The sequence below is a fragment of the Castor canadensis genome, chromosome 16 (assembly GCF_047511655.1).
Source record: "Castor canadensis chromosome 16, mCasCan1.hap1v2, whole genome shotgun sequence".
Lineage (NCBI taxonomy): Eukaryota > Metazoa > Chordata > Mammalia > Rodentia > Castoridae > Castor > Castor canadensis.
In genome coordinates this window covers 66443964-66471566 of record NC_133401.1, presented here as the reverse complement: position 1 = coordinate 66471566, position 27603 = coordinate 66443964, and the positions used below count along the sequence as shown (strand labels likewise).

General features: G+C 48.5%; 1 protein-coding gene across 1 annotated transcript in view; it reads left to right on the top strand.

Moving 5' to 3' along the window:
• Adamts2 (ADAM metallopeptidase with thrombospondin type 1 motif 2) overlaps positions 1–27603 on the top strand; it is a 240526-nt gene that overhangs the window by 167007 nt on the left and 45916 nt on the right. Inside the window, exon 5 of the mRNA XM_020166816.2 lies at positions 6353–6436. Within this exon, the coding sequence (XP_020022405.2) occupies positions 6353–6436 (84 nt within the window). The remainder of the gene's footprint in view (positions 1–6352; positions 6437–27603) is intronic.

The following is a 27603-nucleotide window of genomic DNA, read 5'->3' as shown; positions in this document are numbered from 1 at the left end:
GTCTCCTTTTGCCCCATCTGTCAACCCTCTGCTCCACAGAAATGTTGGAGCTGTGTTCCTATTGAGGCTGTGCATGTTTCACTGGGAATCTTGCTAACTTCTCCCAGGGGTCCCCATGCCCAGGTGGGTCCTTTGGGCTTCTGACCAGGGCCGGCTTCCCAGCTGTACCTGAGCAGCATCTGTGGGCAGCAGGAACATCCAGCCTCTAGGGGCCAGGGCTGGGTCACAGCCCCTGGGAAGTAGGTGATGCCCTGGGGTGGGGGTGGGGCACAGGACAAGGCACTGCAGGGGCCCCACAGTATCTCACATTCCCCATAAATCATCTATTCTGTTCTTGATAGATCCAAATATGAGGATGGGGGACAGACAGCAGTGGGTCCCTACCCTGCTTGCAGTTTGTGCTCTCTGCTTTGCCACTCAGGAGCAAGGAGACAAGCCAGGCCAATAGATCAGTAACCTCCAGGCCACCATGCCCCATGGGGACCCTCTGCCTAGGGAGGGACTGCTGAGCAGGATTCCAGACTGGAAACCACAGAGCAGGTCCCAACTATCCAGCCTGAAGGGAGGGATGCCCAGAAGCACCCCCAGAGGGGGTGTTTAGTTAGAAAGTCTGGGGCTCACCCCACCCAGAGTCCTCCCAAAGAGGAGGGATGCATAGTAAGCTGTGGAGCTGGGCTTTGTGTGGAAGGGCAGGGGCTTCCTCGGGGAGAAGACCATGGAAGATGCCTATGGTCAAGGCAACTGTGGCAGGCAAGCTGAGGAAGCCACGGCCAGCAAGTCATGGCTGTGCACCAACCTCTGCTGGGAGCATTCCCAGACAGCCCTGTGCAACTCCCAGCAGCCCAAGGAGGCCCAGCAGAGGCCTCAGAAGCCCTGAGTCACAGGCCCCAGCCCAGCAGACAAGAGCCGCCTAGCTCCAGCAGCCCACGCTTAGCAGCCCCAGCCCAGTGTGGCCAGCACAGTGTGGCCCCTCCCCAGCACAGTGTGGTCTGGAAGTGGCCCTGATGTGGCCCTTCTGTGTCATAGAGCTTGCAGTCAAGCAGTAGGGTTTCTGGAATGGCTGGTCATGACCTGTCCCAATGTCCAAAAAGGATACAAGCCCCACCCCTGGGGGTGAGAGTGGGGCCAGGTGAACTGAGGAGCTTGTGCTCTGAAGGGCAGATACTGGCAGGGAACCCAGAGGGGTGACAGCCCTGCATCTTCACCTTTCTCCCTGTGGAAACAGGAGGTCCAGTTTTCCCAGAGCCTTGGCTTCCCCATTGCTCAGGTGGGGCTGTGAACAACCACACCACCACTACCACCCATCCCCACCAACAGGTGTCTTGCCCTGCAGAGGAATTGCAAGCACTGGCTCAGAGCATCACCTGGGGGACAGGGGCCCTTTGAGGTCCACCCCAGATCAGGCCCACACTTACCTTCCCCGGAGGCCCTAAGTGCAGGCAGAGCTGGGCTTCAGAGTAGCATTGTCCTGGGGATGCTCTGAGAGGTAACCTCAGGACATTTCTCTCTCCCCCAGCTCCATATAGAACAAGGATGGGCAGTCTCCATTTTCCACCAAAAGGAACAGAGTTAGACCCACCTCAGAGTGCTCCAAGGCTGTGGGAGAGGAGGGGGGTCATTCCAGTCCACATCACTCCTCCTGTCTGTCCCTCCTCTCCACTCATCCCTGAATCTAAACCCCACATCCCCACATCTCCACCCCTGTAATCCACTTTCCATAAAGGACCCAGAGTATTCTGCAAAATGCAATGTCGTTCTCCCTCTCTAGGTTCCATATCCCCTGACTGCTATTTGAACAGGGTTAGCATCCTTCTCTTTACATATGTGGTCCTACCTCAGTGCCCCTCTCCCACCTCCTTCTGAAACCCTCCCTCAATCCTATCCCCTCTACACTTGGAACACACCTCACTGCTTCTGACCCCAGGCCATTTGCACATACTGCTCCCGCTGCCAGGAGCACCACCCCTGTTTTGCTGAACTAACTCATTCCCATTTCTCAGCTCCCATGACACACCATATCTTTAGGGGAAGACCCTCCCCAACACCGACTCCCACCTGGCAGACTACATGCACTCTCCCTCTGGTTCCCCACATTTCCTTCCACACCCTCACCAGCACAATCAGGATTGTGGAGAGCTCACCATAACCCTCAGGATTTTTGTTTCCATGGGTCCCTCTCTACCTCCACACAAGAGGGCTGGTTCCAGGCTAGTTTAGTTGCATCCCAAGCATTAACAATGAGGCCAGACACTCTCTATGGGGTCTGGGCCTGCCTTTGGCCCAGGGAGAAGAAGCCAGGCCAGAGAACCCGTGTGATTCCAGGCCTGGGTGTGGCTGGCACACTTTGAGACGTCCCACTGTGGACGTAAGAGGACCCTGTTGCTGTGCTGGGGGTTCACAACCATGGCAGGTCAACATTTATACACTGAGTCTCAAAGATGGGGGGAAAAAGCAACTTTTTTCAGTTCTTAGGTCTCATGTCACCCAATCCAATCCTAGAATAGAAGGAAAAATGTCACCTGGCCCTGAGAGGTAGCTCAGGCCCTCCCCATTCAAGAGCCTTTGGAGGAACAGTAAGGGCAAGGCTAAGTGGTACTCAGATTTCTGTTGCAGTGACAAAATACCTGAGATAATCAACTTAAAAGGAAGAAAGGTTTATTTTGGCTCATGGTTTCAGAGGTTTCAGTCCATGGTCATTTGGCCCTATTGCTTTGGGCCTGTGGCACACAGTACATCATGGCAAGGAGTGTGTGGTAGAGCAAAGCTGCTCACCTAATGGCTGCTGGGAAGCAGAGAGACAGGAAGGGACTGAGAATCCCATTATCCCTTTTAAGAGCCTGCCCCTAATGGGCTAACTTCCTCCTACTAGGCCCCACCTCCCAAAGGTTCCACCTCCTCCCAACAGTGCCACAGACTGGGGGCCAGGCCTTCAACACATGGGCCTTTGGAAGACATTTTAGACTCAAACCATAGTGAGCCCTGACTCAGGATTGATTTAAGTTTGCTCGGGCTGGAATAATAGCATACCACAGACTGGGGAGCTTAAATAACAGTTTATTTCATGCAGTTCTGGAAACTGGGAATTCCAGATCAAGGTTGCCAACCAATTGGCTTTCCCAAGAAGGGCCTTCTTTGTCATTTGCCATGTCTTCATATGGAGGGGAAAGAGAAAGGGAGAGGGAGAGAAGCCAGCTGTTTGGTGTCTCTTCCCACAAGGGCACTAATCCCACCACAAGGGCCCCACCCTTATGTCCTCGCCTAACCCTAATCTTCTCCCAAAGCCCCATCTCCAACTGCCATCACATTGGGGAGTTAGAACTCCAACACATGAACGGGCTGGTGGCACCATTCAGTCCCCTGACCCTCCTCCCCCAGGGCATGGCTGGTCTGCCTTGGCACATATCTGTCCCACCACACTCTTACCTTGCAGAGGCCCTGGAGACTGCAAGTGGGGTTTGTCCTCTCTGCAGCGGCCATGCAAGCAGGCCCTCCTCCTCTTCTGCAGACCACCACCCCTGGGCTCCCTCTTAGAGACTCGATGGTGTCCACACTCCAGGTAAACTTACACGTCGGCCCCCAGCTACCCTGCTTGTGTGTGCTTGGGACACAGGAGGCCTCTGGCATCTGCACATACCTGTTTGCTGCACCTCCTTCTCAGGTTCCCTCACCACTGAGGAAAGATGAGCTTCACCCTGCGTCGTCTGGAGCCACCGCATATTGACACAGTGCTGTCACCTCTCTGCTTTTCTTTCCTTCTTGATGATTTCCCTGCCCCACCCCAACTTGAGGCATGACCACACTGGTGGGGTGGAAGGGTGAAGAGCATCCTTTCTCTCCCAGCTTTCTTGCCCCTTCCAGCTGCAGCAGGGCCATCCATGGCCTTGGTTGCTCCTACCCCGTGATTTTCAGTGGAACTCTGTGAGCCCAGTTGGTCAGGTTTTGCTTAGCATAGATAAAGCAAAACTTTCCAAATGTAAAAAAAAAAAACTCCATTCGCTCTTAACAAAAACTGGTTTTCAAGGCTGTTGTCTCAGCCTAAACTAAAAAAATCTAGTTGGATCCTCAAAGCTGAGCAGGAACATCTGTGGTGTAAGGGTGCCCCCCGCACCCCACTCCCAGAACCTCCTGGGCATGGCAGGGCACTATGGTTTACCAGTAATGAAAAGATACAGTTTCAGTTTTCACAAACACCATTCCATCGCAAGTTGGGAACGGAATCCTCACAAGAGCTTCTTGAGATGGGAGTGTTCCCCTGATTTTACAGAGAAGACTGCAGGTGATGGGCGAGTTGGCAAAGCATCCCAGGGGACTTGGAGGACCTCTCTGGGGCTTCACCCTGTCGGACACCTGGGTATTTGGTAGATGGTCTTCAGGGGCCCAGTGTTCACCCTGCCTAGGTGGCAGATGCAGGAGACTCAAGCCAAGTTGTGATGACCATCAGATCCATGCTGTTGTAGGTCTGATTAGTCACCCCTTTCCTACAAGAAAGGAAAGTGAAGGGGGAAGGAGCCCCCTGTGTAGACATGCTGCACAGGAAGTTCCTGGAGATGCTGCTTGCTGGGCTGGAGGGTGGTGTCAGCTGGGGACCAGTGAGTGTGTTAACTCTTATCTCCAATTGGTGCCCTCTTTATCCGCAGCAGTGATGACAACGGCTACTGGGCTCCAGGCCTTATGTGCTTCTTGTTCACATCCATCCTGATTTGATTTTCCTTGCCAACTCTCAGATTCCCCAAGATGGCTTCCTACTGTTCAGAGGTAGCAATTACAATTGGGCACATGGAGACTCTGAAAATCAGTTGCAAAGCATGTACAGCACTGGCCTGAGATGTCGTGGGCTCTGGGAGGTGCTGCTTGGCCGTATCAGTCCACACAAAAGGCTGAGCAGCGACTTCTGGGTGCAGACTGCACACAGTGAAGGGCGTGGCTGGCCCCTGTCTGTCCACGCAATGAGAGCACCAGTGGATTTGTTCTTTCAACAGGTGCTTGCTTGTCCTGTGCTGCTGTGCCCTGGGGCCTGGGCATACAAGGACTATAGTGAAGCTTACAGTCTTGGGACAGAGGCCTCAAGAAGTATTGGACCACCTGGGCTCCATAGAAGCAGGGCAGACCTGGAAGACCTTCCAGGAGGAGGTGACTTCCAGGCTGGCCTGTAGGAGGAAGAGTTAGTCAGTCATCGAGGGAGGTGGGGGTGGGGGATTGCTCCATAGAGGATCCTGACTGTGTGGCAGGAAGATGGAGTGGAGGAGCAGTAGGAAGGAAGCTCCGAGCCCAGGATTAACCTGACCCGTGTTCTAGAAGACCATGATGACTGTGCATGGATACAGGGGACTCATTCCCTTTTTTGTGCCTTGGGCCCCCTGGACATTTGGAGAAGCTAGCAGACATGTGCTCAGAATAATGTGTAAATGTAAAAAATTACACAAAAACACAATAGTGCTAAAAAACAAAGGAAGCCAGTGATAGGACCTACAGCTATTGAAACAGAACAAGGAAAGTGATAGAGTAGTAGCTGTTCTTTATTAACAAGCTAAAAAAGTAGACCTGGCGGAGGGTCCACAATGATCCCCGTTTCCAAGTTCAGTCCTCCTCCGGTATCTGCTGTGGGTTGACTCCACAACCCCCTTGGGTGCTCAGGTCCCTTCTGTAAAATGCAGTAGTTTGCATATAACCTACACCACCCTCCTGTATACTTCTAACCATCTGCAGAGCACTTAGAACCCGAATACAATATAAATGTTGTAAGTCGTTGTTAACACTGCATTGTTTAGGAAATATAACAAGAAGAAAGTCTGTATATGTTCAGCAACATTTTTTTCCCAAAAACTTTTGATCTGAGGTTGGTTGAGCCATGGATGTGGGACCTGTGGCTATAGAGGGCCAGTTGTAGCCATGTATAACGTCTCACAACCACCACCAACTGTGGAGTGACATTGCCGGGGACAGTCCACACACTGCTCATGTTGCTGGCATTTGTTGCCCATGTTCATTCTTAAAGGAAATTCCAGGTTTCAGTGAGAGGCTATGGCACATTTAGGTGTTCAGTTTCTGGGTCTGAGTCAGGCTCAAGGTGAAGAATCCCTGGGCTGGCAGGTGGGGGCTCCCAAGAGGCAGGTGCAAGAAATCCAGGAGGTGGTGATGGTTGCAAGGGTAGGGGCAGGAAGTGGAGAGATGGATCAAAAAGTGGTTCTGAGCTGATGGCAAGTTAGTAGGAAGAGGAAGGAGTTGGGCAGGGGTCCCAGGGCTCCCTCTGGGAGTGGCGGGGCAGGGGTGGATAGTTGGATCACAACTCCATATGCAAAGCCAGAGTTTTGAATCTGTGGTTCTGGCTGATGTAGCCCTGCTTGTCTTTCAGGTGAACGAAATCTATCATGACGAGTCCTTGGGGGCCCACATCAACGTTGTCCTGGTGAGGATTATCCTGCTGAACTATGGGAAGGTGAGTAACACTGTGTGCCAGGTCCTGCCTGCCAACATTCCAGAGCCTCCACTGTCTTGGACTGAATGGGGTCTGTGGCAAGACATGACCCTCCTTTGATAATGTAATTTGCCCAAACCACCCTGCCTCTCCCCAGACACCCTGTGGTTCTGTACAAAACGAGAAGCTAGTGAGCCAGCTCTGTGTCTCTGTGCCCTTTCACCATAACCCCTTGTTTAAAATGTAGGTTTTATTATTATTCAGCCTGGTGAGTCCAACAGTTCAAAAGACTACTGCCATTCAAGAGATAGTTGTTACTCACAGAACCCAAGAGGTGGAGGCATGCCACATCTTGGGTGGGCCGCACAGGAAAGTATAAGGGAGGTGGGAGGCAGGAGGCAGAGAGATGGGCGAACTGAAGGAGAGCCTCTATCGTGGTCTCTGCAGGTAAGACCAGGGATGCAGGGTAAGCAGGCTGACGAGTGGCCAGTTTGAAGAATTTCAGCAGACCCTGGGACATAAAGACTGTACCAAGTTGCCTGGTACCTGGCCCTGGGGTGATGAGGGCAGATGGATATCATAGCAGTTCAGAGTGTAGAGTTCAATACAGGTGGTGACTGGGGATATGGGCTCAAGATTGGTTGGTTTTTATAGGAAAGACATACAAGTTGTTTACTTCCTCTAGGAATTGGCCAATCCCAGGATGGGTAATTCCTCCAGGGGCAACAATACCCCAAATGTCAAAGCATCAGAAATTTCTGGTTCATATACCCTCACTTCAACTCCTAATCTTGCCTAAATTCCATGCCTTCATCTCCTCTTGCCCCCTGTCTTCTACTCCAACTGGGCCTCTCGCTCTACCTACCTCCTCCTATGGTTGAACTTAGATCCCCCCTTCCTAATAGCAAACATGGATGTATGCATGGGCCCTGAGCAGAAAGCCACCAGGAACAGTGACCTGGGAATGAAAGAAAAGAGAATGCCATGCCTAGAGAGATGGGGAGGAAGCACCCAGTGGGCTATGCTTCCCATACATTAACTCAGTCCACAGCCAGGTGGGGAGGTCCACACTATTGATGGTCCCATTTCACAGGGAAGGACCCTGCAGCCTAATGATCCAGTGGCACAGCCAGGTGAACAGGAGTTGGGTTGCCCATTCAGACAACCAAATTCTAGATGTCATGGAAAATCACCTAGAATAAGATCAAATATATGAGACATAGGAATTATGTGAAAAGTTATTCACTTCTGCTCAAAGACAGAATTTCAATCTCAAAAATTAATATGAAATTGCATGTCACAGGTAAAATGCAAGTCAAAGAAGGGCTCATGTGGCAGGATGAATCCCAGGAAAGCAGACCTGGAGTCTAATCTCCTGGCTTCCTCAAAGCTTGTCACTCTTGCCACAGGGAGGGCACTAGTTAGGAATCTTTATGTACCTAAAAGAACATATAATATTACAAACAAACTGTTTGAATAAATCAAAATTAGTAGTTGTGTCATATTTTTCCTTTCCCTACTGAAAGAGGTGTCTTCTTTTTGTGCAATGATAGAATACTTAAAGATTATAAAAGTATTTAGGTCATCAAGAAAATGTCAGTGAATTTTCTATGGTAAAAATGGCTCCAGCAATATTCTTCAACAAAATGCCCCAAATCTGAGAGCAGGGACTGGTGTGGGGGAGGATTGATAAACCTAAAAAATCTAATCCATTTGAAAATGTTTTTAAAAACTTGTCAGGAAGAAAAATATTAGCACTGCAGTTGCAGACAGTTGGGAAAACTACTAGCTAAAGCTGTACTTAGAGGCAAATTCAGGGGTGTTTTTCAAAGTCAGACATGTGAGAATGGAAACAAGCTAAACCTGCATTCAACTCAATACATTAGAACATTTTCAAAGCCAACACTAAATAAAATTAAAATAAAGTAGTTCACAAAAGGTAGCAATTAATGCATTAGAAAATAGAAATGATAGAATCAAATCAAGAAGAGAGCTTGGGGAAAAAGTAAATCTCTGGCATATTTAATCCAGAAAAAGAAGAGAGATGCAAACTAAAAGACTAGAAAGGGTGTGTACCAGTCAGCCCTTCATAGCTACTGGTTTGGCATCCATGGACCCAACCGACTACTATTATTTAAAAAAAACAGGCCTGTACTGACCATGTGCAAAGTGCTTTGTTCTTGTCATTAATCCCTAAGCAGACACGTACTGTTATGATTGACATAGCAGTTACATTGCATTAGGTATTGGTAGTAATCTAGACATAATCTGAAGTACACAAGAGGATATGCACAGATTCTGTGTAAATACCACATCACTTCATGCAAGAGACTTTAGCATCCTTTGCATCCAAGGGGAGCCCTGGAACCAAGCCCCGTGGTGCTGTAGGACAACTGCAGTGAAACCTGTAAGATGCTTCTCCAGGCAGAAGAGAAGGCACTCAAGGCCATCAGCCCCACTGGGAAGCTGTTGGGAGACTTTCCATGCTGGACCATGTGCACGCTGTCCTCTGTCCTGGGTTTGTAGAGGATAGCTCTGGACCACAGAGACACAGGGGAGCAAAGACTGGGGTGAGCCCTAGCCCAGATTAGTTCCTGTCTGGACAGTCCCACAGGACTCTTCTCCTACCTTCCATGGAGAGGGCATGTTCCCTCTTCTCTACTCTTCCCATGTCCCCCTCCCTAAGCTGGGTCATTCCAGCTCTTCCACCCCTGGCCAGGATCCTCTGTGTCTTAGGAATTTGCAGGCTTTGGCTTGAGGGAAGAGCATAGTGATAACGCCTTCTGGAAGTTTTCAGAAGTGGGGCAATAGGTGTTGCATGTCTTTGACATGCTACCTTTGACAATTTGGGACAAAGGAACCTCCACTGACTACGAAAAAATGAGTTGGGTAGGTTTCAGAGCATGGGAGTTTATGTGGCCTTGTCTGTGCCACACAGCATGTACGGGTAGGGCACTTATGATCTGTTCTACGTTCAGGAGGCAGAAGGGGGAAAAAGCCGTCCCATGGATACTGGGGGCAGGGGGAAGCTTGTGTTCCCTACCGGGTCCCTCCCATAATGGTTAAAAGGGAAAATTGGGAAATTGTGTAGGGTTCCTTGTTACCCGTGCTGGTGAAGCCTGGCTCTTATTTGGCCTGAGAGTCTGTGTTCTTCCTTGTCTTGAGTGCTCAACAGAGCACAGCTTGTTAGTAACTTCTTCACAGGCTCTGCTGAGTTGTCCCCATCCAAAGCCATTTCTTTTTCTTTTTTTATTTTTTTCATTAACTAGTTCAGGTAGGAAGGTAGGTAAAAGTATGGTCACAGTGACAATGTTGACAGAAAGTCAAAATCAGAATTCAAGGGTCTGTGTATTGGGGAGCTGGAGATCCTGGGGAAACTGCAGATTTCCTGGAGAAATGGGACTATTTCAACTCTGCCTCTACAAAAGGTAGCACACACCCCGAGTCCCACAACCACAGAGGGAACTCAAGCTCTTTACCATTGTCAAAGTTATTTTAAGATACACCTATGTAGCCAGACACTAGTGGCACGTGCCTGTCACCCCAAGCTATGTGAGAGGATGAGATTGGGAGTATTTCAGTTTGAAGACAAAAAAGTCCATGAAACCCCCATCTTAATAGAAAAAAGCTGGGCCTGGTGGCATGTGCCTATCATTCCAGAGATGGCAGGAAGCATTAAATAGGAAAAGAAAGCATGAATCCCTGAGTTCAAACTCCACGACCGTAAGAAAAAAAAAAAATTACCCCTGTGTAGAAAGTCTGATCATCTATTTTTGCCAAGTGTTATTTTTGCCAGTCTTCCTAAATTCAAAGACTTATTAAGCAAGGGTCCTACAATATAATTCCGAAATCCACATAACTCATTTCTTTGTATTCAGTGTGACCCAAACACCCAAAGCTAACCAAGGTAGCGTGTTCATAACAAAGCACAGACCTGTCTTGCTTTTAAAAACAGACGTAAAACTCGTAAGGCATGCAGCGTTCAAATGAATGACTCACAAAGAGGAACTTCTACCTCAATGACACAGGATTGATCCTAGGAATGTGGAGAACCTTTAATATCAGGAAGTCTGGTCTGTAATTCATCACATCGGTTTGCTGCTGACAAAACTCATCATCTAACAAATACTGTTTTGAAGGGCTTGTACGTGTGAAGTGCTGTGCTTGGAGTAATCACTGGCTTGATCCCTATGTTCAGGGGGATTCTTCTAGAAGAGAGATGCAGACAAGAAAGCAGTTGTAACAGTGTCTGAGTTGGTTGTCATGGCTCAGACCTGTAATCCAGCTACTAGAGAGGCAGAGATTGGGGAGGATAGAGTTCAAGGCCAGCCAGGGCAAATGTTAGAGAGATCCCATCTCAACCAACAAGCCAAGTGTGGTGGCCATACCTGCAATTCCAGCTATCCAGGAAACAGCGGTAGGAGGATCAGGTCTAAGGCCAACACTGGGCAAAAAGTTTGAGCCCATATCCAAATAACATCTAAAGCAAAAAGGGCAGGGAGTGTGGTATAAATGGTAGAGCTTCTGTCCAGCAAGTTTAAGGCCCTGAGTTCAAACCCCAATACCACCACCAAAAAAAAAAAAAAAACAAAACAATAATACACCAGAGCATCTGGGGCTGGGTAGAATTGTGGAGCAGGCCCTCTTTACTTACAGAGTCAGGAAAAGCAATAGAGAAAGTGACTTGCAGCTGAGAATTAGAGATGGAGATCAGAGAAGGGGAAGGAGCCCACCTGGAGATATTGGGAGTCCCAACACTGGAGAGTGAGTGACGTGTGCTAGAGGAACAGCCGGGTAGAAAGGGAAGCGCCAAGCATGGGTCAGATGGCAGTGCTCCTGCCCCTTCTGCTGTTAAGTTTGGCCTTCTTAGGGCCATTTAAGCAGAAGATACCATCAGATTTGCATTTCTAAGAGGATCCTTGGACTCCTGTGTGCTGCCAGGTGGTTGTGTTACCGTGTGGGGTTCTGGGCGCCTCTTGGTTGTGAGTCTTCCAGATTCTTGGTGAATTGTATAAAGAACTGGACAAAACACACAGGAGCACACAAAGCGTAGATTTCTTGAAACTGGAATATACTCCCACAGCAGACAGAAGCGGGCCTGAGTGAAAAGGTTCCAGGCCCTATTCTCCTGTTTGTGTCATAATTTCAGGCCAAAGCTGGGCAGGAATGGGGGTTGACAGAGGGCTTGACAGGGGCGTCGCTCTTGTTACTGACAGCTTTGGTTGGCAGGAGGATGTTATATAACTTAGTTTTGACTGTGCCTGTGCATACCCACAATGCATGTAATTACAATTTTATAATCACAAGTGACATGCATTCCATAGGTATGATGCTTTAAGTTAGGGGAGGTGTCTCAAAAGGTCATCTGAAGTCAGGTTCCCCAGCCCTCAGCACATGCCAGTTTGGGTATTTTTCCTTCTGGGCAAACAATCCTCCTGATAAAGTATACAGCAGTTACTGACTTGACCACAATGTAAGACCAGGTGTTTCCTTGAGGGGGCATGTCCTAAGGCAGAACTTGGATTAGTATCTCTTTATTCATTCTCGACCAACCTATACTTCCCTGTCCTCCTGTCTCAGGAGCTGTGGCTTAGGCCAAGTCAATGCCTTCCCTTGGACTTAACCTGCAAAACTGTAAGCTCCCTAAACCATTTCTGATAATAAAATTGGAAACCTTAGGTATTTCATCAATACACATGCTCATGATGGAGACTCAAGAGGAGAAGCTGGGCTGAGGAGAAGCTGGTAAGCCAGTTGGGACTCTGGGTCATAGGTGCCTGGGGCCACCCAGGTGACCAGGTGGAGGTCAGCTCATGCGTCTGGAGCCCTGTGGGGAAGTCTGGAGCCTAGAGATGAGAGATGAGGTTGTTTGCATGGGGGAACTTGCTGAGAGAGGGGACAGCTGAGATAGAGACCCCCAAAGCTACCCCAAGATGATGAAGACAGGTGGATCCAGGGTTGACTGGTCCATCACAGCTGAGGAGGGGTCTCTTGATTTCAACAATATGAGAAAACTAGTAACAGACGATAGCATGACAACCCAAATTTTATGTAAATGTGGAAAAAGAAGCACATTTGCCTAAAAGTGTTGCACAGAGCTGTTTCTTTGGATGTGAATAGATGGTTACACAGGAAAACAGAGGGTCAAACAAAGCTTGTGAAACAAAGGAAATCGGTATTCCTGATGGCTCCATCTCCCAGAGGCTGGGAGTCTCTGGTGAGTGTCTGAGGAATGGATTGGCATACATTGTTCCTCAAACCCGTTTCTCACCAGAGCCCCTTTCTCCACCTAATTCGACAGGACTTGCTTTGGAAAAATGCTGTCTTAGAGGCAGTGGGGATAGAATTGGAAACAAGAAAAAGACACATAAACTCTGGACAAATTTATGTGACAAGAAACTACCATTGGGAAAAAGCAGACAAGTCATAATTGCTTGCTGTTAGTGGTGTGCCAGGAAAACCCAAACTGTTGTGAAACTTATAGAGCTCATCAGACTTTAGTGAACAGGACAAAGATAGTCTTGCATCACTTAACAACCGGACCTATTGGAAAAATGTGTCATGAGGTGATTTTGTTGTTGTGAAAACCTCATAGAGTTTGTACACAGAGGTGGCTGTGACATTTCTAGGCACTCACTGGGCCACCATCATATATGTGACCCCGCCTTGAGTGCAGTGTTGTTCTGCAGTACGCGACTGTATAAATTATGCAAAGATCAGAAACGTCCATGTGAACCAGCCACACCCTGGTAAGAAGGCTAATAGGGAAAGTCAAGTGCCTTGTATGATAGCCACGAAAAATACCAAATACCTGAAATAGCACTGGCAAGACAGACACGAGACTGAGAGAAAGACAATTGCACATTGTCGATTATAGGAAAAAATGAAAATAAGTGGATACAGACTGTCCTTTCTGGAAAGACTGATAGAATTGAGCTGTTGGCTTTTCCCAGATTAATAATTGGAAGTTTGATGAAATGCCTCTAAGGTTTAGTTAGAACATGAATGGTCAAGAATGGCTGAAAAAGCTTTGAAAGCCAAGTATATTACTCCAAATACTTTTTAAAGTGAAAATAATTCAAATAATATTGTAATTACTAAGTGTAAGCTAAGCAGACAGATCAGTTGAATAAAACAGCTGAAAATATTCCTTCCAGAGGTAACTTAGTAATATAACAAATGACAAATATGAGTGGAATGTTATTAAACATTATGAATAAGTTATATGAAACCTATTAAATTACATTATCATATTGTCAATATAAGTAACACACCATTCAACTATTTAAGTCATACAAGTCAAGAAGAAAACACTGGGCTGGAGCATGGCTCAAGTGGTAGAGCACCAGCCTGGCAAGCATGAGGCCCTCAGTTCAAACCTCAGTACCACCAAAACAAAAAAGAAGAAAAAGCTGATTGCCAGGACTCACTAAGACATATCCAGTAGAAGGAATTGGAAAGGGGAGGGTAGAAGTATTTGATTCCTTAAAACATAAAACACCTGTTGAAAACATAATTAAAAGGCAGACCACACGCAGGCAAAGCATCTGCAAAACAACAAAGATATCCTAATATGTGGAGAGCTCTTGCAAATCAGGGGAAGTGAAATCAGCAAAGGAAATGAACAGAAGAAAAATACAAATGGCTGAAAAAATGGGAGAATATCTAAGTTTGCTGTTGATCAAGCAGAAAAAAGAATATACACAGCAAAACAAATGCTGTTAAGAATATAAAGGGGGCTTTTTCTGCCAGGTCCACAGGGAAAGCAGAGAGAAAGTTTCTGGGCCAGGTGCATGGGCTCAGCGCCGGAAACAAAAACACTCAGCCCCAAATACTAGGAGCCGTGGATGGGGCTATGTTAGTCAGCTTTCCGTAGCTATGACAAAACGCCTGGGATAAACAACTTAAAAGGAGGAAAGGTTTTCTTTGTCTTAATGTTTCAGGGAGTTCAGTCCCTGGTTATTTACTCCATTATTTTGGGGCCTGTGGCAAGGCTGAACATCATGGAGGACTGTAGAAGGCCTGCTCACTTCCTGGCAGCCAGGAAGCTAAGTCCAATGACCTAACTTCCTCTCACTAGGCCCCACCTCCTAAATTTCCCCCACCTCCAGCAGTGCCTTCAACTGGAGACCAAGCTTCAATGCAGAGTTTTTAGGGGACATTTCAGATCCACACAGTCACAGGGGACATTGTGCCTGGCTGTGGTCTGTGGTTGACGTAAGCAAACACAGTCCTGAGCTGCAGGTTTGGAAACAGTGTCTGTGGGAAAGGAGCAGACTTGCATTTACTGAGGACCTCAGCTGACATAGAAGAGGGACAATCCCTGAGGGCAACTGCCAAGGCCCAGGATGCCTGGCCAAGCACATGGTGCCCCTTGGCACCAAAGGATTGGGCCTCCCCTGCCCCATTTCTAAGCTACTGCAGACCAGTACTTTTGTAAAATTAATTTCCAGTGAATTATTAGAAAGGGCAAATGTGACAAGACTCAAGCTATAAAAATCCCAGCCTTGGTTTTTTATAATTAAATTTCATAATAAGCTCACTCCACCCAGTTGCTTATAAAAGTTTCAAATTTCTGTACTTATCCTATATGGGTGGTGTCTGTGTCCACCAGTCAGACTCTGATTTGCATAGTTCTGGGGGTAAGGCCTTGTGTTGGAGTCACTGGGGTCTGTCATGGACGGAGGAGGGAATGGAGCCTGGGAACCCCTGGAGCATTTGACCAGAATGGAACTCCTGGTTCCTGAGCACTGCTCTGGCTTTACCCTGTTCGACCCTGGGTATGTACATGACCCAAGAGGGGCCCAGGAGCCCCTCAAGGCAGCAGAACAGTGAACAAAATAATACCAGCACCGTGAAGGAAATAAGACAAGGTGGGGTGGACCTTGGGTGGAGTAATCAGCAGATGACCCCCAGCAGAGACCTGAGTGGCGAGAGGCCAGGCATCCACAGCCAAGAGAATGGGGCTTTGCTTGTTAGGTTGGAGGAAAAGCAAAGCTGAAGCTTCTACAAGGAGCTCTGGGAACAGAGCCTGGCTCACAGTGGAGGTGAGTTCTGCAAGGGACCTCAGGTTTCCTGTTGAGGAATGAGGCGCTCATCTCTGGAGGAATTTAAGCATGACAAAACCAAGGTGGGTGTCACCCAGAGGACCCTGAGCTGTGCCTACCATGGTTAGGGTAGATTCCAGGAGACTGAAGGGCTGTGACCCTGGCTTGGACAGAAAGTGGCTCAAGTACTCAGCTCCTACTGTTCATTCCTAATTGTGACAGAAATAGATGGGCTCCTCCACCTTCCACTCCCCACCCTCGTGTGTCCCCAGGTCCTACCAGGCTCCAGCAGGGATAAAATTGGTAGCACTTATATGAGTGACATGTTGTTTGTCTTCTAGCTTATGAGAAGCCTCTGAGTTATCACAAGTTTTTCCTTAAACAACATTTTTCTCCATTTCTTAAAAAAAAAAAAGCAGAAGAAAAGAGATTATCTTATTTTATACAATATGCCATCAGCCAGGGAGCAGAGCATCGCAACACTCGAGGGTTGCATAGCAACTGGCTTTTCAATTGATTTTTTGAGAAGGTACCAACGCTACTCAACTGTTCTCATTTTAAATACTTCCTAGGATGATGAAAATCAAAGCAAATGAAAGCCAGAGACTTGGGGACAGTCAGAGAAGGACATAAGGTATCAGGTCATGAAAGGCCAAGTTAAGACAAAGTATGGAGTACAGGTTGAAATTTTCAGCACTTGAGGTGAGGGGTCTGAGAAATTCTGACTGAGTCTCTTAGTGGAAGGCAAGAAAAGAGAGTGCTCTGGAGTGAGGACTAGACATGTCTAGAGCCATGGTGCTCAGTATCCAGGGCCCTGAACCATCGCCACTGTGTTCTTGCTGTATGTTCCCAGCTATCACTTGCCTGTAGGTAGAGGATGTGGAGCAGCCCAGCCACAGGCAGGAAAGTGGGGGAGGGGGCGGAGAAAGGGAGAGTTTTAGGGTAGGGGGAGACACTGAGGGTCCTTGCAGACAGCCCTGAGTCAGGGACACTAGAGCGCCAAACACACCCTGTCCTCCTCACCTTCTGGATCCCAATCCCCAACCTGATGAACATAAGGACTGGTGGCCAGTCCCCAGTCAGCCTTGACCTACCTGATCTGGGCACCGCTAGGTCCAAAGAAGGATGAGGAAATATTAGACCCCAGACCTCCCTAACAACAGAAATTTATAAAGTTCAAGGTCAAGGCCAGCAGATTCCGTGTCTGGTAAGGGCCCATTCCTCATAGATAGCACCTTCTAGTTGCATCCTCACAGCACGGTGGAAGGGTGAATGGGCTCCCTCAGGTCTCTGTTACATGGGCACTAATCCTACTCATGGGAACTCCATCCTCGTGACCCAATGACCTCCCCTAAAAGCCCCCCTTCTTAATACTGTTACACTGGAAATTTGATTTCAACATGTGAATTTCAAGGAGACACCAACATTTAGGCCATAGCAAGAGGCCTACTTAGCTAGCTTCCCAAAGCCTATGGTAGCTCATGCCTGGGAAGGGGCACAGTAAAAATCCTGTTCTAACTGGGTGGCGCTCTCTGTGACCAGTTTCTTAGGCTCCCAGAAGAAGAACTGGAAGTAAAATGTGTTCCCCCAGGGCAAGATACAGTTCTCAACCACATGCCCCCAATGACCTACTTCCTCTAGCTAGGTTCTACCTCAGAAAGTTTACAGTGCCTCCCCAAAATAGCACCACCACATGGAGACAAGCCCCCAACACATGAGCCTTTTGGGGAGACACTTCCTATATAAACCATACACTTGTCTTCAGAGATTTGTGAGAATGAGAAGCAAATACCAACCCTGCAGGGAAGCCATTTGAAATGATGTCTTGGAGATTTTCTACTGAAATCTTTAAGTTGGTATCAAAGAGCCACCAATATATGGTTCTCCTTGCTATGATGTCATCCACTCTCCACAGCATCCCCATAGTGTTGGAGAGTGTCATGTGTCACCAAGTGAGAAGTTGCCAGCAGTTATAGAAGTCAGTTGCTTCTAATGTCGGCCAGGGATAAAGTCATCAAGCCAACTGTGGGTAAGACTCCAGTTTTTACCTTCTCCTTTTTCAAGAGACCATGAAATAGACAATTCACCCATCCTGATTTGCCCAGAACTCCCCTGGTTTTAGCAGTTAAAGTCCTGCTCAGTTGCAGGCAAACATGGATGTTGGTTACTAAGAGACATGATGTCAGCAACTGTGCATTGATTGTTCTCTAAAAATTTTTATTTTTGAATTAGCATACATTAATAATTCAAGGGGATTTCATTGTGATAATTCCATACATCCATACAGTGTACTTTGAACTAGTTCACCCCTCCATTATATTTCCATTCCACTCCTCTGCTCTCACCTTGATTGCTCTTGTATATGCAAATATGTGGATGCTGGTTTGTTTTCTTTATGGTGAACTGGATGACTAGACACAGTTCTTAACAGAACTGGACTAAATTCTGGGCTCAGTCTTAGCATATTTTCACAATGAAATAAGATGTAGACATCCGTATTTCCTGGTGGCAAATTTGAAACTAGGTCTTTTAATACTGGATTAGAAGAACTCTGTAACAAGAAAGTGTAATTCGTATCTGTATGGTAAAATACTCTTTCAAAAATTGATAAAGCTCATGGATGGCCAATACAACTCTTATATTATTATTACATAGAATCTTTTCACCAAAAAAAAAAAAAAATGTGTTCCTGCTGTAGGAATCTCAGCATGTAGGTGAGGGACACCTTCCTGCCCTCACTCAGAGGCCTGTTGTGAGATTTCAGCTGTCTGCCCTGCCTTGCATGCTGGAGCTGGTGGTAGGAGAGCCCTGACCACAGGATCCCATGCTGCAGTCAGCCAGGCAGAGCATGTGTGCATGGAGCAGGGACTGTCCCTGGCAGTCATTCTTGCCTTATTGAGACTTGCGGACACTTCAGTGAGGTATTCACTATCACAGAGCCTTCACTTCTCCAATAAGAGGAGGTCTGTCAAATGCCAGCCCAGCCAACCACAGGGTACACATGCAGGTTCTTACTTGCCGGGCTGCTTTTGAGTCAAGTGCCAGCCAAAGCCGTTGCAGGGCTGTACTTCCCTCAGCTGCCCGTGGTCAAGCAAGGTCCAAAAGTATTATTTGTCAGAGAGAAAGAGAGAGCTTACATTCACATAATTTTCCTGACATCATATTGTTAAAATTGTTCTGTTTTATTATGAGTTGCTTATGTCTTACTGTGCCTGATTTATAAATTACACCTTATCACATTGTGCATGTGTAGGAAAAGATGTAGTATTTATAGCGTTTGATAGTACCTGCACTTTCAAGCATCCCCAGGAGGTCTTGAAACAAATCCCTGTAGTCACTACTGTCATCTCCACCTGACCGAGCACAGCCTGCCATGGTCACACAGTGGCAGGGCAACTTTGCTTCTGGGAGGATGGGCTGGCTTCTGTGATGCCAGCAGGCTGGTGAGCACAAACTTCAGGTTCCTTGCCCCTTGCCCCCCAAGGGTGTTCCTCCATGCCAAATGCTCCCAACCAAGAGATTTTGCCATCTGGGGGATATTTGGGATTATCCAGAGGCATTTGGGGTTTTCATAACTAGGAGAAGGGGATGCCACTGGCTTTTGGCAAGTACAGTCCTGTGCGTCCTACAATGCACAAGACAGACCCCTCTCCACAGGAAATTTCCTGGTCACAAACATTAGCAGTGTGGAAACTGAGCTTTGTGTTCTAACCTGAGCCCAACCCTGTGCCTTTGCACACTGTCCAGTTTTGTGTCTATTGGGGAGGGCTGGTCTGAGGTCCTTTCCTGCTGGCAGGCATCTCGAGATGAACTTGGCACCAGCTGAAGCCAGAGCCTCTTGGAGCTCCCCAGAGATGGTCTGTCTTGGTCACGATTGCCACCATGGTCAAGGAACATTTGTGGGTACAACTATGCCCCTGCCCTGTCATGGATGGAAGCCCCGCCCTAGTTGTATCTAGTTTGCATCTAGGAAGCCCAGAACATCGAGGTAACTCTTCCAAGAACACAGAGCAGATGAGAGATTTGGACTATGCCTATAGCTCCAGGGTCTTCATGCTGCCCAGGTGAGTCCCTCTGCCACCTGCCTGTAGCTCTAAGATTGAGTATGGGGCCTGGGTCTCACTAACACATGGCAGCACCCAGCAGGCCCAGCTGCTTCCAGGAAGACTGGGTTGCAGATCCTGTTTTGCTGTCTCCTTGACTGAAGGAGGGAAGAACATAAATAATTCAGCTCATTCTAGAGCAAACAATGGAAATGTCAGAGAGCAATGATTGGAACAGAACTTTTGCACAGGCCTTAATTGGTTTATTTAGGGTGGAACCCTAGAGGCAGTGTCTGAGCCCCCGAGAGCCCCCAGTTCCCAGGTTTGGGGCTGCTCTCAGCCTAGCACTGGTTCAGGAGCATCCCGCCAGACTGCCTAAACCTGGACACTTTTTTCTTGCTGCAGCAGCGCCACCTGGTGGCCACCTCGCTGCTTTGTCTTTCCTTTACCTGTAGAGAATAGGACTCCCTATGAACCTCTGCATGGCTAAACTCCACCTCTTTCTAGCTGTGGGATTTTGAGGCGAGTTACTTCTGTGTTCTGGAGTCACTTCAGCTTCCTCCCTTCCTACCTGCCTCCCTCCCTCCCTTCCTTCTTTCCTTCCTTTCTTCCTTCCTTCGGTAATAAATGGGAGTGCCCAGCAGCAGGCACACTGCTGCTCTCGCTCACTGCTGCATTCAGAGCAGAGGCTGGACTTCCTCAGTAAACAACTGCTGAATGAATGAATGAGCAGGTGCTACTGAATACAAGTGTGGGCCAGACCCGGGGTACAGACGCGTGTCCAGTGTCACTTCTGCTCTTCAGGGATTATAATTCCTCAGAGTCAGAGACTAGCAGGAGTGACTGACACATCAACACAGGTATCCAGTGTGTCCAGGTTTGTCAAGGAAACAGGACCAGAAAGGCAGCTCAGAGCATGGCAACAGGAGCTGGAGCTGGGGCTGCACACAGTCCACTTGCCCAGCCAAGGGCTAGAGGATCCCTTTAGCTCCTAGGTGTTCTCCAAGGGTGGAGTGGTGTCACCTAAACCCCTACAAGCTTGGTCTGAGGTTCTAAGACCCACAGTGTCTCTTGTCCTGCCCTTGGTCAAGACTCCTGCCAGCCATGGGGAGAGCTCAACAAAGTGACTCTCCTGACCCCAAGGCTCTTAAACCTTAGGGAAGCTCCTCTATAGCCAGCAGTTGGATCACTAGGCCCTTCTTATAGGTCCTCAGACCCCTTCCATCCAGGTTAAGAGAGCCAGACAGACCTGTGGCCACTCTCAGAATGAACAGTGGCACTGGCTTTCTTGGGACCAGGTTCCTGAGGCTGCTCTGGGAAGGCCAGGGTGGGTATCTTCCTCCTGTGTCTCCACATGGAGCTGGGTCTTTGCTCACAGTGACCAAGCATGATTTCTGCACAAGCCCAGGAGAGGCAGGAAGATGCACGAGGCATTGTAGAGGCGGCTTCACCTCCACAACACAAGACACTTGAGCAGTGCATCCAGATAGGGAGCTGATATCTGTAACAACAGGTGCCATATTCAAACAGGGGTCTTCCATGTGAGCACTGGCAGAGCCCACCACTCATCTCGGTCCCTGTGGGGACCTGGATGCCTCTTGGGAAGGCCCCTCTTTCATCCTTTGAACTAGACAATTCAGTGGGTGAGGGAGGGCTCAGCCTACCTGGGACCCCTGCATCCTGCTGGGTGGGCCCAGAGGCTCTGTCCATAGCTCCACACTGCTGGCTTCCTGGGCCTGGACCTGGCCCTTTTGGGGTCCCCAAGCCAGGGCTCAGAGTTCTGGGAGCTGTTCTCACTGTGAAGTTGTGGCTCCCAGGACTCAGGAGTCCTTGTTTCCTTGACAGATGGACCCTGCAGCTGCCATCCAGCTGCGGGTTATGGAAATGTCCAGTCACACTGCCTTACTTCTCCTGTGGCTGCCCCTGCCAGAGGCTGCTGGTCTGTGGAATTCATGGCTGACTGCATCCCCACCGCAGAGCCTGGAGAGATGTCTGACCTGGGCTTTTTCAGGGGTCTCCCTGCAGCTGAGCCAGTGGCAACTGGGCTGCCTCTAGTAGTGGGTGCCTAGCCCTGTCCACAGCCAACCCAGATCTCCCTCCTGGGACCCAGACCTGCCCAGCTGCCCCTGGAGCCTCTGGCAGAAGACTGCAAGGAGTCCTGAGGGGCACATGGAGCCAATGGGAAAGGACTTGGCGTAGTCAAGAAGTGGAGGAACACATACTGAAGGAAGGGAGACCCATGCAGGAGGCAGGAGCTGTGGGTGTTCATAATCCACTTCATCTGGTTTTCAGTCCTGTGAGACTTCTCCTTTGGCTTAACTTGGGTCCCAGGTTGGCCTTTGACCTTGAGGCTGAGTACTAGAACTGGTCACCCTTGAGAATGGTACCCCAAGAAGTATGAGGGCTTGTCGGGCACTAGTGGCTTACGCCTGTAATCTTAGCTACTCAGGAGGCAGAGATCAGGAGGATCGTGGTTCAAAGCCAGCCCAGGCAAATAGTTCATAAGACCCTATCTTGAAAATACCCAACACACACACACAAAAAGGGCTGGTAGAGTAGCTCAAGGCATAGGCCCTGAGTTCAAGCCCCAAAACAGCCCCCCCCCTCCTAAAAAAAGCGTGAGAGCTCCCTGAAGCCAACAACTGAGTTCTCACCAAGTGAGCAAGTTGGACAAGAAAGACCATCCCATCTGTGTCCCCAGCACTGCAACCCACCCCTCCCCACTGCCCTCTTCCCATCAGTCTCTGTACCTCTTCCTCCATGGTCTCCATTGCCACTGGTCATCAAAACCAGACACCGGCACATCTCTGCCCCATTGTCACCACCCTCTGCCCTGACAGCTCTCATATCCTGCTACCCACAGCTCCTGACTCTCTGGACACTGTAACAGCCACACTGGCTGTCCCTTCCTAATCCTCCAGCCTCACTGCCCAGAGGCGGCTCTTTCTAAAGTACACGTGGTCCCTGCCCTTGCTGTTGGCACAAGGTCAATGCCTGGTCACTGGCTGCCCTTTGATCACGCCACAGCCTCTTGAATGGCCCAAATTTCACAAGGGCAAGGACCCTGCCTCTCGGCTCCTTGGTGCCCAGCTGAGATAGGGCAGACCTTGAAAAAGTTAGGACATCAGCAGAGAGATAGAAAGTATAGTTGGCCTTCCATGTCCACAGGCTCTAACTTCTGCCAATTCAACCAAATGTGGGTGGAAAATGTTTGGGGAAAAATTAGGTCTGTACTGAACATGTACAGTTTTTCTCTTGTCCTAACTCCCTAAACAATACAGTAGTAACGAGTACATACATGGCATTTTCATTATTTTAGGTATTATAAATCATCTAGAGATGATTGAAAGCACAAGGGAGGGTGTGCAGAGTTTCTGTGCAAATGCTACATTGTTTTGAAGAAAGATGGCGGTGTCCACTAGGGTCCTGATACCAGTCCCCCGTGGATAACAGGGCAGGATTACATAAGCAACACACATTTCGTCACTCAAGATCCCAGTAATAATTGAGTCCTGGATGCTTGAACACTTGACAGAGCACTTCCTTGACTTCTTGGGGTACCCCACACCCACAATCGTGACTCACAAAACATGGCCACATGTTCTGAAGTGCTGCTTCCCCAGCAGTCCACCCCCTCCAGCACAGCTTCTCCTGTCATGACAGTGCTCTCCAGTCCTTCTCTCTGCCCCTTCACTGGGGAGCCTCCTCAGGATCCCAAGGGCACATGAACCCTGTGGGGTCAGAGAACGCGAATGGCAGTCTGCCTTCTTGGAACAGGCAAAGAACAAAACAAGGCAAGAACAAAAACACAAATCAATATTTCAATAAATTATCCTGCCGCAACAGCAAAATCACTGTGGCTGCCAAGGGGGGCTGAGAGCCTGGACTGACTCTTAGAAGCCCAGCATCTGGGAGGAAGGAGATCAGCCAGTGTCACGTGCAGTCTGAGAGAGTATAGTGGAAGGGCTGTCCGCTGACGAGACTATATCCTTCCAGGGTTCTCAAACTGGTGACCTGGAGGGGCTGGATTTTTGTCCTGTCCACAGAACCTATTTCATTTGCATCAACATTTACTATTAGGTTTGCATCTTTGTAAAATCTGGATTTAATGACCTGAGACATCTAGTCTAGCAACCCCAGGCCCACTGTTCCTGCATGCCAACCATAGGCTGGCACTCAGTGGACGTGGTCCCTCAAGCTGTGCCTAGGATCCTTAGTTTGTTGCAGTCCTCACTGCTCCTTAATGCCCCCACTTAACCCCTCTCCAGTGACTCCATGCCCTAGCGCGATAATCTCTGCTTAACGTAGGCTGGACTGAAATTGGGTTGTTGGTAGACTGTGGCTGTCTTGGATGTGCGCCCTCTTGCCGTCTCTTGGGTCAGTCATACTGCAGGAAACAAGCTGCTTCTGTGTGTGAGCTGCCCTGTGGAAAGACGCCCACCCCCAGCCTGCTGAGGGGCCCTTAGTCCAACAGCTGACAAGGAACTGGGTCTTGCCCATGATTAAGAAGCAAGCTTGGCTGCTGAACCACCCCCAGTGGAGCCTTCAGATGAGACCACAGCCCCACACTCAGCTTGCTGGCAAATATGAGAGTTCTGAGCCCAAAGAACCCAGCTAGGTTACTTTTATATTCTTGACCCACAGAAACCATCAGACGATGAACACTGGGTTTTCTTAAGGCAGTTATGTTTAGGGATAGTTTGTTGTATAGCAACAGGTAACAAACAGGCCCATGGTAGGCAGGCTTCAGGCCTGGATAACTCCATCCCAGGGCCCCACTCTGCTCTGTTGTCTTCATCCTCAGGTGGGGGTCTCCTGTGGTGACAGCTCCAGGCTCACCATCTCATACCTTACTTCCCTTTGCTTGAGTATTCACCCCTGAACTATACAGTGACCAGAAAGATATGACGCTGGCATTGGCAAGGCCTAGGCCCTCCCACCCCCCAAGTGTGCAATCTGACTTAGATTAAAAGAAGGGAAGTACTTTATATGTACATATGAAAATAGAACAATGAAACCCCTTAAAGTTGTAAAGAGAAAAAGAGAGAGGGAAAGAGAGAGAGGGAATAAGAAAGAATAACAGAGGGGATAATGTGATCAAGGCGTATTATTTGTATGTATGAACATCTCACAATGAATTCCCTTTGTATAATTAGTATACACTAAAAATGAAAATGAACAAGTATATTTTGCCAAAGGGGAGTTTCCCTTTGGCTGCTGTTGTGGAAAGAGGGCAGGGCAAAGTGAGTGCAGCCCAATAGGACACAGAACAGACCATACTAGGATTGTTTGTCCTGCTACTGGAAACTTCAGACCCTGAGGGCAGACAGGCCTATCACAGGACACAATCTCCCAGCATCTGAGCTGGGTAACCATGGTCCCTTTCCCTGGAGGTGGGCTATCAAGGCTGTAGATCTGCGTCATGGGCATGATGCTGTTCAGTGGGGCTCTGCAGCTGTCCTAGAAAAGTGATCACGGATGACCCTTGTGCTGACCCTTGTATTTGGACCTGGGCAGCCCATCTTCAGCTCAGGGGCTTACAACCAAATCAAACCCATCTGAGAGGGTTCCCAACCATGCCACCCACAGCTGAAGACAGTGAGAAAGAAGGTCCTGTCAATTCCTTCCTCAGAGCTGTGACCATTCAAAGTTACCTGGAGATAGGGCCACCTGGCAGGGACTCAGGATGAGCTGTGAGGATCTGGTTTGGATGTGATACAAATGCCCATGCTCTCGCTCCGCTCCTCCTGTGTCAGTGAGAGTGAGTAGGATTATGTTGCAGAGACAAGCTCCATTGTCCAGTGGCTGAAAACAACAAAGGCTGGCTTCCAGCTCATGCACTATGTTGGTTGTAAGTTGGCAGAAGATTCTGGTCGCATTGTCACTCACGGCCTGGGTATGGCAGCATAGTCACTATTTTAATGTTGCAGGATCATGTGGCAGACGGGAGAGATCTCTGGAGGGTCTCAATTGGCAATTAAGTGCTCCAACCAAGGGCCAGATGTGGTGGTGTGTGTCTGTAATCCCAGCTACTTGGGAGGCAAAGGTTACAGTCTGAGGCCACAGAGACAAAAGAAGGAGACACTGTCAAAAATAAACTAAAAGCACAAAGGGCTGGGGGCATGACTCAAGTGGTAGAAAACCTATCTAGCAAGGAAGAGGCCCTGAGTTCAATTCTCAGTACTGGAAAAAAATGTTCCAACCAAGTAGAGACTCACTTCACTTTTGTTAGCAGTTCATTGGCCAGGGCCAGTCCCGTGTTTCTCCCAATCACGAGGGGGCAAGAAGTGCACTGCCCCTTGCTCTCCTCCAGCTTCCCGTGGGCTTCCATTTCTGTTCCAGTGAGCAGCAGGTCTGGGTTCCAAGTCTCACCCTGCTTTCTTACTTACCTCATTAGAACTCATTGACCTCAGAAGCAGGAGGCAAAGTCTTCACAGTTGTTTTTGTGCTGGGAACTCAAGAACTATTCTGCCACCTTGTCATTAAACACGAGAGCCCTGGTAATGACTTGTCTTCCTTGGCCTTGAATCTTTCATTCTCCTTCTGAAACTCCCCCACACCTACACCTGGAAGTTTGTACACACCCATAAACTTGTGGCATCCGTTTGTCCCTCAGTATCCTGGGGGATCAGTCCTAGATCCTCAAGACACCAAATCAGTGGCTGCTCAAGTCCCTGATATAAAATGGCACTGTATTTGCATAGAACCTAAATACATCCTCCTGTGCACTGGACTTTAAATCACATCTAGGCTCGGCACCCATGGCTCACACCTGTAATCCTAGCTACTTGGGAGGTAGAGATCAGGAGGGTCATGGTTGAAGCCAGCCTGGGCAAATAGTTTGTGAGGCCCTATCTCAAAAAAAATACAAAACAGTTGGCAGAGTGGCTCAAGTGGTAGAATGCCTGCCTAACATACGTGAGGCCCTGAGTTCAAAACCCAGTACTGCCAAAAAGAAAAATTCCCATCTAGATGACTTACAATACCTAACACAGTGTGAATGCTTTATTTGTGGAGGCAGTTTAGGGCAGTGGGCTGAATATACATTTAGGGTTTAGGTGTCCTGTGTTCAAGTCCAATTTCTCTACCTGCTCATTGTGTGCCCTGACGCAAGCTACTTAACGTCTCTGAACCTGTTTCCATCTCACAAAGTGGTATGAGGACCAAAATGAAACATAAGCCAGTGCAGTGTTGCAAAATGAGTGTACCCTCGGCAGCCTTGGCTATCAGGTGTGAGTCATGATATAAAATGGAATGTGAAACCAGGCACAGTGGCTCACACCTATAACTCCAGCTACTCCAGAGATGGAGATGGGCTGATTACAGTTAAAGACCAGCCCAGGAAAAAAAGTTAGCAAGACCCACATCTCAAGAAATAAACCAGGCCTAGTGGTTCATATCTATAATCCAAGCTACATGGGAGGCATAGATAGGAGGATCAAGGTCTAAGGCTGATCCATGGCAAAAACATGAGACACTGTCATAAAAATCACTAAAGCAAAAATGGGCTGTGGTCTGACTTAAGGCTCTGAGTTCAAACTCCAGTACTATCAGCACTACCAAAAAAAAAAAAATGTGACTATTCCCAGTGCCTCCTAACCATGGTCCCTGTGGGAATGATATGTTTACTCCCTGTTCTGTTCTTTACACGACTCCTGTGCTACCTCAGTTGCATTTTTTTTCCTCCGCTTTGTTGTGTTTCATAAGTACCTTCAAACAGTTGGAAAGCATAGGTTATCCTCCCCTGCCATGTTGGGATTTCCATCTCCCCTGCCCTGGACCCTTCTAGAACTGTGAGTATTTTGGGGTGAGGTCTATATACCGCGTTTGCCTCCTGATCAGAAGCTGCCCAGAGGAGGTGCCTAGTAGAGTGCAGAGACCCTGGAGATGCAGCAGGGCAGGTAGACTGTGTGAGCCCTGGGTGATCTCACAGCTCTGTTTCCATGTCTTCTCTGAAAACCATGTGTGTCTTTGTGAGGAACTTATGCAGGTGAGGGCGACTGGGAACCTTTTCTTCCATTCAGAAGAATGGAGCCATGTGGGAGACAAGTCCTGAGAGTGACTGGACAGGTGGCTTCATGCTACAGAGCCAGATCTG